Genomic DNA, 13493 nt, shown 5'->3' with positions numbered 1-13493 from the left:
TGGAGATAATGCTCTATGTAACCTTTGCACAATGCTAAGGTTACATAATGTGGAGGGTGTTGCCTCCTGAGTAGTGCAAGGATCTTTGACTCATCTGTGAGGATCTGGGTATGGGTGTTCAGGGTCCTGTTTTGTCTGGGGGTACATGGGAGTTCGCTTGCAGACCCTATGTTTAAGTTACAGCCTCCACCTCATCTGCTTTATCCTTCACATTTGGTGTGGCATAAAGATAGTCTGCTCTCATTTTATACCAGAATTTTTCAGGGGCTTTAGAGGTTTGTTTTACTACCATTCTTCATCCTGCTGCATCTGGGTTTGTTTACATACCCTGGCATTGGTTTCCTGCGTGTGCTGCTGTGTTTTTTTCTTTGTTCAAGCCATGCCCTTTGTGGTGGCAGCTGTAGGCTTGCCTGATTGCTGGAATCTTGGCTACCGCTTCCAACAGAGAGGGAAGGGGTGTACGTTAGTGCTTTCCCTGGAACAGAGTTGGGTCTGGAAACTCGTCGAGTGTCTACCTTCAGCTCCCAGACAAAATAGCAACAATGTTATTACCTCATTTTTCCTGCTTGGGCTTATATGGGCTTTAACAATACCCCCTAGTGTTATTACGTAATGCGTGTTTATTTAGCTCTTGTTGGGTTTACAGTGGGTGCTCACTCACACCAACCTCACTCTATCATACTCCTGCATGTTTGTGTTTGGTGCAAATTGTTCAGTGAATCAAACAAATGTTTGGTTGTGAAAATTGTTCGCCTATGCCAACACTGAGCCAAGGTTTCAGCATGCAGACGTGTTTGCAGCCAACCACACTCTGTATATGTAAACTACAGTACTGTACTGGTACAGTTCATAAAATTATTTACAGACCTAAATACTATACAGTATACTGTTTTATTTTACAAGTTAAATTGCTAATACTGATAATGCTTACAAAATATATACTGTACTCATATCAGATAAAAGTGAATAATCATTGCAACATTCTGGCTTGTTTTGCTCAAATGAGGTTAGTGCTTTGTTCAAATACTAGCTACACTTTGTATTCCAAATAATGTTGGACCCGCCTCCATTTGAGTCGGCTGAATTTCTTGCCAGGAATGTGAAAAAATTTAACATTTACAATTTTGTTGTGGTACAACCTGTATACTCTTGCTAGTTACCCCTCTCATTCTCATCATTTACCTTCACATTTTGATCATTTACCTGCTTACTCCTGCCATTTACCTGCACATGATTTAACACCAATTCAGAGTGGCTGAAGATTTGGGTTACTAGAATTCAGATTACAGATCTTAGGGAAAATATGTAAAATTAAAAAAAAATACTACAAATTAATATACAGTACAGTACAAGTATTATTGCCACACAATAATAAATCAAAGCCTATAAACAAATTATGAAAACAGATATGGAGAAACTGTGTGGAAATCTTGTTTAAGTTTGTGTTATGAATAATTGTTAGTTATAATATTGATATGAAATTGTTTACCAGTTTTTGCTCTAATATGCATAAAATTAAAATGAAGAATGCATAATCAATGAATTTTTATTTTGTGACGGCATACATTTTGTGAGCAAATCTTATTGTATGTGTATGCCACAAATAATTGTCATATGTTTATGAAATTTTATATGGAATTGCTCGTTAATGACTAGTCTTTCCTTCATGACAGTTCAAATTAAAATTGAATAATTATTATTTTTAATAACATACACTGGTGCTCCAATTGTTACCTGTGGTTTCCTCCTGTGCTTGAGTTGCCATTTGCAGTTGATCCTTCCCTGGTTGGGTTTACCAGGGGTCTGATGGTTTTAATTAAATTCCTCATGTATTGAATTGGCTTCACTCCCATATAGTTTGCTCATACGAGTTTGCAGTCTATTTAAGAGTCATTAAATATACAATATACGTTCATCAGACTTGTCACTTATTACACAATTAACTTAGGTGTACAGTATTATACTTATAAAATTCTTCATAGCATTTAATAAGGTGCCACCCACCCCAGATCACCCCCCCCCCCCTTCATTTGACTTCATCATATGCTTTCTCCAAGTTTGTAAATGACACTCTTTATCTATATTTATAAATCTTGCCAATAAACATAAAGCTAGTATGGAAATGGTATTAACGTGTTTAGATGACTTCAAATAAGTTAACATTTTGTCTTTTACATGTTACAAGAAAATACTATATACAGTAAACATTTATGGTACTGTACATATGTAACTCTCACCACCTTTACTGCTGAAAATACAGTATAGGGCAGTTAGTGACAATGATTTGCTTGGGAATCAATAGCTTAATTAACTTCTCACTTCGTTTAGGTATTCGAACTATTGGGGTTATTACAAAGCTCGACTTGATGGATGAAGGAACAGATGCTCGGGATGTTCTAGAAAACAAACTTCTTCCCCTACGGAGAGGCTACGTTGGAGTCGTCAATAGATCTCAAAAGGTGAGACGTTAAGATAAGTAGGTACAATATTAGTGTAGCAGTTTTTTCAGGTGTGTAGTTTATAGATAGTACACACATTTTCCTGGCAAATGTAACTGGTGGGCAGATTTTTTTTATGCCGCATTTTGGTTTGCTGCACTTCCTATAAGACCTTAGTAGTTATCCTTGGTAGATATGCCTTTTGGCAAGGAAGGCAAATTTGTATGTATTTTAACACTCAAAAGGGGAGAAAACCTTGTGCAATAACCTCTCACAAATAAGCTGCACCTGCATACCTGCATTCATAAATATATATATTTACACATGTATGCACTCTAATTCTTACCTTCGTCTCTCTCTCTCTCTCTCGCTACTGTACTTGCCATACCAGCTACTACTATAACAACTTTAACATCCATCACTGCAACCATATTTACCACAGCTGCAACCATATTTACCACAGCTGCAATCATATCTACCATATCTGTAACCATATCTACCATCATTTCACCCACCACTGCTGCCATGTTAACCACCTCTCCAACAGCAATCACAATTTCTGCAACCACAACCACCACCACTGCAACACCAGATATAGACATGAAGTACTAAACTATATACCAATGTCATTAACATACATTCCTTGCAAGATGATGGAAAAAGTCATCAATAAAAGGATTGTAGAACATTTGTGGAGAATATATTTTATACCATTAGTGCAACACAGCTTCAGAGAGAGAGAATTGTACTTAATAAATTTGATTTAATACTATGACAGGGTTATTAAACTGAGGCAAGAGAATGATGAGTAGACTGCATCCTCCTAGGCTGTTAGAAAACTGTTGATAGTTCCCCACAAAAGATCAATACACAAAATGGGGAGCCAAGTGGGCATCACAGGAAAGGCAGTGGACTGGGGTATGGGAGTACCTGATGGACAGGATATAAAGGGTCATAGTCAGAGAGATGTCAGGTTAGATAGAAGTGGAAGATGGTGTGTCTCAGGGCTGTTCTAGGACCATTCCTCTTTCTAACTTACGTAAATGATCTTTGGGGAGGAGTGAGCTCGTACATGTTGATGTTTGCAAATGATGCAAAGTTAATGAGAGTAAGAACTAAAGAGGACTGTAGTGTCCTGCAAGAAGAACTTGATAAGCTTCAAAAGGGGGCTGCTGAAATTTAATTCAAGTAAGTGTAAAGTACAGTAATGTAAATGGGTAAGGGAGACAGAAGACTAGTATTTGACTACACCATAAGGAGGAAGGCAATTACATAAAAAAAAAAGACCTTGGAGTAGACATAATCCCAGTGCTAACATCAGAAGCTCATGTGAACAGATAATATCAACAGCATATGTTAAATTTGCAAACATAAGACCATCGTTTAAGGATCTAAACAAGGAGGCTTTTAAGTACATACACACTGCCTATGTGAGACCATTACTTAATTATGCAGCCCCAGCATGGAACCCACAACTTGTGAAGCATATACAGAAACTCAAGAAAGTTCAGGGGGGGGTTTGCAACTAGATTAGTACAAGAATTGAGAGGTTACAGCAATGAGGACATCTTGACAAAACTCGCCCTCTCACCTTTAAAGGAGAAGAAACGGGGAATATGAGCACGACATATGAAGATTTTGAGGGAAATAGACTAAATGGACAATGGCAGCCTATTTAAACTAAAGTTATTAAAAGGGAAACTAGTGGAAATGGAACGTAAGTAAGTTTTCATTCCCTGTATGAGTGACAGGCAAGTGCAGGAGTGGTTGTGGAAGTGAATTCTATCCACAGCTTTAAAAAGAAATATAAAAATGTTTATGTTGAGAGGGGTAATTAGTACCCCAGGTATTAACAGCTAGGAGGCAGGCCATAAGAAGCTAGATATCGCTCACCTGTAGTCACTGATAGATAAGCACTGAATTGTTTCAAGGGAAGATTAGGTACAAGTATACAGGTATATATATGAATAGATTTGCTAGACATAAATAACTCTCTCACAGTTCAATAGATAGATCTTCTACAGCTTCTTTTATTCCTATATTCTTAGAGCTCGGAGAAGAACATGTTCCAATTAGCACAAGACTAGAAATTGCACATAGAGCTGAACCTAAAGTGAAAACCATTGGCTGGAGACAACAATGAGAATCACACACACATTACTAAACCAAACTGAGCAATCTAACACTTAAACCTAGTAGGGGTCCATCACCACTCCACCCATAAATTTCAGATCAAATAAAACACTCGACAAAGAGGATGATTTGAAATTTAACCTAGAGTGAAATGCAGGTGGGATTTACAGACAGCGCCAAAGTTTTCTACAAATGTTACTATGGTGTAATTGCATACACACAAGGTCTCAAAAGAGTAGCTGGTAAAGTATGAAGATGGATATTTAATTTCCTAATAAATCGAACCCAAAGAGTAATAGTCAGCAAAGTAAAATTTGGCCCATCCACAGTGACAAGTTCAGTCCCACAGGGAATTGTACTTGTGGCAGTACTCTCTCATTCTTGTATCAACAAAGACAAGAACACAAACTATATTAAGAGATCCTTTTCAGATGACATTAGGATTTTTATGAGTTGAAACTAGAGAGATGACAAACCTCCAAAATGATGTAAACCAGGGCTGTAGGAAATTTGTTCAATCAAGACAAGTTCCAACTCCTACACTATGGTAAAACGTAAGAAATCAGTCACAAGCACACTATAGAAAGAAAAAATAGCACCATAAAAGATCTGGGAGTAATCATGTCAGAAGATCTTACAGTACTTTTAAAGAACACAATAAATAGCTGTAACAACTGCATGGCAAATTATATGCTGGATAACAAGAACCCTTCTAACAAGGTACCATACCAACAGTGGAACTTTTCAAGACACTATAGCTAGATATGGTGGAATATTCTTTCACATTAACATCCCCATTCAGATGTGAAGTTGTTGACCTGAAGAACATGCAAAGAACTTTTACTGCCAAAATTCTTTTATTAAGTAATCCGATAATTATGATGTTTCAGTCTCCTGAATTGCACTCCCTAATATGTATGTGGGAGAGATGTAATAATTTACACCTGGAAAATATTAGAGGGACCGATTCCAAATCTGCATTCCTGAAATATTTCCCAAACAAGACCCTGAGACATGGCTAATACTGTATGTAAAATAGTCTCAATGTTAAGTAGGGGCAATAGGTACTTCTTAAGAGAACCATAAACATTAAGGTTCCAAGGCTTTTCAACTCCCTCTAACAATAAGGTATAACTAGGTGACCTGTTTCAGTCAAGAAAGTATGTTATAAACCTGCAGTGATATCACAATAACGGTCCATGGATTAAGGTGCTTGTCTGGAGTGACTCAGGCTGCTGGTTTGATCCTGTTGTCTTGCTATGTGGTGAATAGTACCTGATTAGCCAGGCTATGATTCCTACATCGGATTGTGTGCAGCATTGCAATAACTTATTTGACCAAATTGTCAACCAGGAGTCCTGGTCAGTGACTAAGCTGCAGGGACATGTTGCCAAGCCATGGGGAAGAAGAGGTCTACTTTGAACTTAGTGGAGGTTCACCACCACTTTACTCACAAAATTCAGAGAAAAAGATATTCAAGGCACAGGATATAATTGGTGTAATCACACCAATTCTTCCATTAAATGCAATAGCTTAAGCATAGGAAGTTATTCGGCTAGCCATCATTATAAGAACAACATGAGAACAAATACCTCGCTCTAAGCGCATCTCGGTTAATGGCACATGATAACAAAGTTAGTTCTTAACTAAGTATAGCAAACTCTCACACTGCATGGGACTTGAAATAAACCTGCACTTTCCTATTGAGTAGATAACCAAAAGCTGACCAAGCTAATGTTACAGACTATATGTCATGCCATTAAAAAAAATTCATAATGTTAATTGTCACTTGCTAAGCACCAATATATCAACATAACCCCAAGCTAGATTCTAAAACTACAATTAATGTCATCACTCCCTTCTGCAGGTCTTGTTTGGCAACAGAATCCCAAGGTACCTGAGATAAAGAAAGACTCGAGAGGAATATATTCTAGGGGAAATTGTCTTGTTAGAGAAGTTAACTCTGCTTGATGACATCAGCTGAACTGCTTGTTAAGTGAATAATACTCTGAAGCCACAGCCAAAGTGGGTTAGAAAATCTTAAGATAGGCAAATACTCACTAAGAGCATATTGAACTGACAACTCCACAATGAATCATAATAGAAAATCCAGGCACATGACAAAATAATGACAATTTCTAGAGACTTATGGACACCAGGCTAGTGAGTGAAGGGCTGGCCAGCACCAGGCCCCTTGCTGGTGGTGAGAGAGAAGCATTGGGGTGGTATTTTGTTTGGGATTGTTTTGAGAGTTTGTTTTCATTTATGGATAATATTTATCAGTGTTTTGAGTTTTTGCAACACTTCCACCCATTTTTTTTTCTTGGTAAGTGGTTATCTTATGACACCCTTTATGTCCCCTGCCACTGTGAGGAGGAAGTGGGGAGAGGCGATATTCTAATGTCTACTCACTTGTAGGTCATGGTATATTATTGGGATACTTTTGGCCACCTTGGAATATAGCACAATCTGGGTTAAAACATCAACACCATTACAACTGCATCCTCTGGGGGTACCTGAACAGGAGGTTACTCAGGGCCATGTATACCACATATGTTAGATCAGTTTGAAATATGTGCTACCGTCATGTATGTAGTCTTTATTTTGTTAGTTACAGAATCGAGAGGAATGAATTACGACGATAGACTTAAGGAATTTAACATATCACTGGAATAGAGAAAAATGAGGGGAGATAAAGTTGGCAGATTGTTTAGCATTAGTGGTTCACAGATAAGGGGAAATAGTTTGAAACTAAGTACTGTACCAGGTTGACCAACATGAAGGTTAGAATATTTTCACTGTGGTGGACATTTCCAATGTGCTAAGAATTAGTGGTGGAGGTAAACTTTATAAACAGCTTCAAGTGTTGATATGATAGTGATTAATTGGTTTTGAAACCTGTACAGTACACCAGTTGATTAAAAGTTGAGAGATGGATCCCCCATTACGTTTGCAAGCACAGTGTGCTACAACCAACACTATAGATAACACCATTATAACCATTGTAACTAACCACCACTGCACCAGCCTGCATTCATTTCATCTTGAATTCATAAATTTTGTACACCTTACAACACTCTCTTACTCCCATTGTACTTGCTACAATATCCTGTTCATATTGGGATATGTCAGTTCATCTAGCTCTTTCTCGATTGCCCTTATACTCTATAATCAAAATGTATTTTATTTCATCTTTGGTATTACCATCACTGTTATTCAATTTTGAGAGTTTGGGAAACATCAAGCCAGATATGATAAGAGCAATACTGGAAAAGTCAAATCTATTTCAAATGACACATTCATTCTCATAAGTAGCACCCCCACATTTCCTTGGTCTGCCACCCTACTGCTAAGTGCATGTTGGTGTGTGTCAAGAGTTGCCATATTCAAAAATACCAAAATTTACTAAATACAAACTGCTGCCTCGACTACTTTTCACGTACTGTTCACACTAATCTGTTTTCTACACACCCCTTTCAACTGAAATGTATTTTCAAGATCTAAGCTAGGCCAGCTATGCCCTATGGGAATTATTCCATCATATTCTATTTTTCATTTTTCTTGTTCTAATTTCTTTATAAGGTGGAGTGATTATGTGCATGTGCTCTTCCTTTTCATTGTGTGCTCGTTTTAAGCTCTTGAAGTTGAAAACTTTGGTGAACAATTTATCATGTACAACACACCAGAATTTTACTAAAATTTCTAGAAGAAATCATCTTTATTAACTTCTATTATACAGTAATAACATTCTAATTTTAAAATGTATTGGATTCCTTGTAATGGTCTTTGTGGGAGCTAGGAGGAAAATTTTCATGTATGAAAGATAGAATTTTAAAGTTTCTATATAGACTGATCAGTTATATACAATATATACTAGTCATGATATAGTAGTTGTGTATTACTCAAGATTTCAACTATCCTACAATTGTGAATCTAAGGCCAGATTCATGAAGCAGTTAGGCAAGTACTATCGAACGTGTACATCTTTCCTCAATCTTTGATGGCTTTGGTTACATTTATTACACAGCTTACAAGCATGGAAACTTCCCAATCAACTGTTGTTGTTGTTATAAACAGCCTCCTGGTGCTTCCGAGCTCATTAACTATTTAATAATTGTAAACAAAGCCGCCAAAGATTGTGAAAAGATGTACAGGTTCGTAAGTGTTTGCGTAACTGCTTCGTGAATCTGGCCCCTAGTTTTGGCAAGATTAATCACTTGGGAATTTCTTCTTCACTGATTGGCATAAAGTACAAGTACATTTATTGACATAATAAAATACATCTCAAAGGGACAGAGTAGCTTAGGCTATTTCTACCCTAAGTGTGTATTCACCTAGTTGTGTTTATGGAGGTTGAGCTTTGCTCAACTTTGCTGTGTGTGTGTGTGTGTGTAAGTAATTCCTGTACCTAAGTGTAGTTACAGGATGAGAGCTACGCTCACAGTGTCCTGCCTTCCCAGTACTCTTTGTCGTATAACGCTTTGAAACTACTGATGGTTTTGGACTCCGTTCCCACTTAGCTTGTTCCAACCGTCGACAGCTGTTTGCAAAAGAAAACTATTTTATATTTTTTCAGCCCCTTTGTTTCCTTAGCTTGAATCTGTGTCCTCTTGTTGGTAATGTTGCTGGTTTCAGGAATTCCTCTTCGTTAATTTGGTTGATTCCTGTTAGTATTTTGTAAGTTGTGAGCATATCACCTCTTTTTCTTCTATCCTCTAGTTATGGCATGTTTAATGCCTCTAGTTTCTCCTTGTAACACTTGTTTTTCAGTTCAGGAAGCCATTTTGTAGTATGTCTTTGCACATTTTCCAGTTTCTTTTGTGCTTCTTGAGATATTTACATTGAATTCCATTTACCACTTGATGCTCCAAGCACCTATTCTATCTAGATCAATTTAAAGGGTATTACAATCATCTGCATCTCCAATCTTACCCCAGTGTCTTAACATCATCTGCAAACATGTTCATATAATTCTGTATTCCTTGTGGTAGATCATTTATGTAGACGATGAACATTACTGGTGCAAGAACTGTGACAAAAATTTTCATCCATATCAGAAGTCTTGCTGTCACTCCTCCAACATGTTCCAATTTCCAGAACAGCCTCTGTGTGAGACTATCAAAAGATTTTTTTAGGTCCATATAGACACAGTCAACCCAACCACCTCTTTCCTGAATTATCTCTGTGGCTCTATCGTAAAATTAAGTTGATTTGTTACACAGGATCTTCCTGTTCGACAACCATACTGTCTGTCCATTGTTATGTCATTACTCTCTAGGGTTTTCAACCCATTTGACCTTAACTAATGTTCGTGGTGTTTTGACTACTATCCTTGTTAACAATACGGATCAATAATTCAGAGGTTCTTCTCGACTACCATTTTTATAGGTTGGTACTATGTTTACCTTTTTCCATATATCTGCTAAGATTCCTGTGCACAAGGGTGTCTGGAATATTAATTGGAGTGGAATGCTCAGCTCGGTTGCACATTCTCGCAGCACCTAAGGTAAAACACTATTGGGTTCAACTGCTTTATTTCTTCCTAGTCCCAGTGTGTGTGTGTGTGTGTAATTACAACCTAAGTGGTAATTATGACCTAAGCAGTAATTACAACCTAAGTGTAATTACCTAAGTGGTAGTGTGTGTGTGTGTGTATATATATATATACAGTATATATAAATATGTGTGTGTATCTGTGTGTGTACAGTATGTATATATTTGTTTGCATACATGTCATGTTTGGATAGATTATTAGGTTTGGTTTGATCAAATTTGTTAGTTTTGACTCAACATAAAATAGCAATCATATATAATACAATGTAAACATTATCATTTCATAATAAAATTTTGGTAAAAATGTAATATTTTGCAAAAATTTGGCTTGTTATGCATATTTGGTTATTAGGTACAACATATGTACAGTTCATGTGTGTGTGTGTGTGTGTGTGTATACACATATAAATAAATTGTTTTTTTTTATATAATTTGTAATGTCCCCTGGACTTTCTTTTAGGATATCGAAGGAAGGAAGGACATAAAAGCTGCAATGGCAGCTGAAAGAAAATTTTTCCTTGGTCATCCCGCATATCGCCACGTAGCAGACCGCATGGGCACTCCATATCTACAGCGTGTACTAAACCAGCAACTTACAAACCACATAAGAGAAACATTACCAAGTCTTCGTGATAAACTCCAAAAGCAACTATTGACTATGGAAAAGGAGGTGGAACAATATAAACATTTTCGCCCTGACGATCCATCTATCAAAACAAAAGCCATGTTGCAGTATGTTTCTTTTCATATGTACAGTATATATATAATATTTATTTATTTATTTATTTATTTATTTTTGACATAAGTTAGAGTAAATAATTTATTGTAATTGCATTATCAATATGTGTATGATCACATTTTCCCATCAGTGAAGTTCATCTCTTCTGGATATGGATATATGGATATATATATATATATATATATATATATATATATATATATATATATATATATATATATATATATATATATATATATATATATATATATATATATTATTATAATAATAATAATAAAAAATGATGTGTGTACATGTGCTTGTGTACAAATGGAATTCAGTGTGAATAAATGCCATGTTATGGAATGTGGAATTGGAGAAAATAGACCACACACTACTTATAAATTATGTGAAAAGGAATTACAGTACTAATAAAGAATGGGACCTAGGGGTGGTTTTGGATAGTAAACTGTCGCCAGAGGAACATAGGAACATTGTGAGAGGAGCATATGTGTTTCTTTCCGACTTCAGACTTGCTTTTAATTATGTGGATGGTGAAATACTAAAAAAAAAACTGTTCATGACTTTTGAGAAAAATTGGAATATGCAGCAGTTGTATGGGGCTCAAATCTCAAGAAGCACAAAAAGAAACTGGAAAAGGTGCAACGGCATGCTACAAAATGGCTTCCGGAACTGAAAAACAAAAATTACAAGGAGATACTAGCGGGGTTAAACATGCCAAAACTAGAATATGTAATAAATAGGTGATATGATCACCACTTAAAAAATACTAACATTAATCAACCAAATTGACAGAGGAATTCCTGAAACCAGCAACATCACGAACAAGAGGACACAGATTCAAGCTAAGGAAACAAAGGTGTTGAAAAAAATTGGAAGTTTACTTTTACAAACGGGTAGACCCGCTTGTATTGTTGGCTTGTTAACTTGTTGGGACAAGCTAAATGAGAAGGTGGTGGAGGCCAAAACTGTCAGTAGTTTCAAAACGTTATGGAATGTGGAATCGGAGAAAATAAACCACATAATTTAAAAAATTGTTGGAAGGAATTAAAAAACTAAAAGATCTAGGAGAGGTTTTGGATAGTAGACTGTCATCAGATTAACACACACAGATCAGTGTGCGAGGAGCATATGCGCTGCTTTCCCACTGCAGAATTGCTTTTAATTATATGGATAGTGAAATACTGAAGAAGCTATTCATGACTTATGTGAGATCAAAATTGGAATATGCAGCAGCCTCATCTCAAGAAACACATCAATAAACTGGAAAAGGTGCAAAGGCATGCTTCAAAATGGCTTCTGGAACTGAAAAACAAAAGTTGAGTAGAGACTAGAGGTGGTAAATATGCCAAAGCTAGAAGATAGGAAAAAAAAAAAGTGTGATCACCACTTACAAAATAACAACAGAAATGTCCCAAATTGACAAGAATTCCTTGAATCGGAAAACTTGAGAATAAGAGGTTTCAGTATAAGGAAACAAAGGCACAGAAAAAAACATTAGAAAGTTTTCTTTTGCAATCAGTGGTAGATGGTTGGAACAAGTTAAGTGAGAAAGTTGTGTGAGTGAGTAATTACATTCCCACTCTCTCTCTTCCCCCATTCATATAAGCTTGCTTGATGATATGAGTTATTGCCTAGATGTCACATATACACATAATTCATCTGAATCCTGTTTTTTCTTTCAGAATGATTCAACAGTTGCAGAATGACTTTGAACGAGCAATTGAGGGATCAGGGTCTGCCCAAATTAGCACTAATGAGCTTTCAGGTGGTGCCAAGATTAATCGCCTCTTTCATGAGCGTTTTCCATATGAGATTGTTCGAATGGAGTTTGATGAAAAGGAGCTTCGTAGAGAAATAGCTTTTGCCATTAGAAATATTCATGGTATTCGAGTGGGCCTGTTTACTCCCGATATGGCATTTGATGCAATTGTCAAAGGACAAATTAGTCGGCTAAAGGAACCATGCATAAAATGTGTTGACCTAGTTGTGCAAGAACTCACAAATGTTGTACGAAACTGCTCTCTTAAGGTAAAGTAGAATTTTAGTGTTTTTTGTAACTATCAGTACAGTTTTTACTTTTATTTTAATGAACTCTCATTTAGACTGTCTTTGTCAGTCTGGTCATACTTGCTCACATGTATGAATGGGCTTGTGCTTTGCTCAAATATAAATGCATGTTTTCTTATTCTTCATAGTCTCATTGTTTTAAATTCTATAGCTGAAATGTACTGCTGATCTTTTAACCTGTATGTTTGATCTCCAGTAATTCAGAAACTTTCTTTAGAGTTTTATTTTGTTGGACCAGTATGTAACTCTTCCAGAAAAAAAAGGCATTTCTGAAAATATATTACAAGAATTATTTCACTCCTTTCTAAAATTTGTATGCAAAACATCAATACAGGTGCAATGTGATCTCGATTATTCAGACCAATTGGTACCTCTGGATATTTGAAAAGCAAGTTAAACTAATGAGACAATGGAATATAATGTCAAATTTGTATTTAGTTTTTTATTTTGGCATTTACTGTATTTTAAGACATGACCTGTAATGGTGTTTTAATAGGAATGCACCAATAGAAATGTAGGAAGCCAGTTGCATTTTTATTTGGTGTAAACAAGTGCCCTCT

The 13493-nt window shown here is 36.3% G+C and overlaps 1 protein-coding gene across 7 annotated transcripts in view; it reads left to right on the top strand.

The window, feature by feature from the left end:
* The window catches only part of shi (dynamin-1 shibire), a 157729-nt gene that overhangs the window by 39209 nt on the left and 105027 nt on the right, over positions 1-13493 (top strand). For all 7 annotated transcript variants that reach the window (XM_069331312.1, XM_069331314.1, XM_045739707.2 and 4 more), the window contains exons 5-7: positions 2329-2459; positions 10585-10856; positions 12549-12894. In XM_069331312.1, the coding sequence (XP_069187413.1) occupies positions 2329-2459; positions 10585-10856; positions 12549-12894 (749 nt within the window). The remainder of the gene's footprint in view (positions 1-2328; positions 2460-10584; positions 10857-12548; positions 12895-13493) is intronic.

The sequence above is a fragment of the Procambarus clarkii genome, chromosome 25 (genome assembly GCF_040958095.1).
Source record: "Procambarus clarkii isolate CNS0578487 chromosome 25, FALCON_Pclarkii_2.0, whole genome shotgun sequence".
In the NCBI taxonomy this organism is placed as follows: Eukaryota; Metazoa; Arthropoda; class Malacostraca; order Decapoda; family Cambaridae; genus Procambarus; species Procambarus clarkii.
The sequence above is the reverse complement of the archived record's forward strand: the minus strand, read 5'-3'. Positions and strand labels throughout refer to the sequence as shown.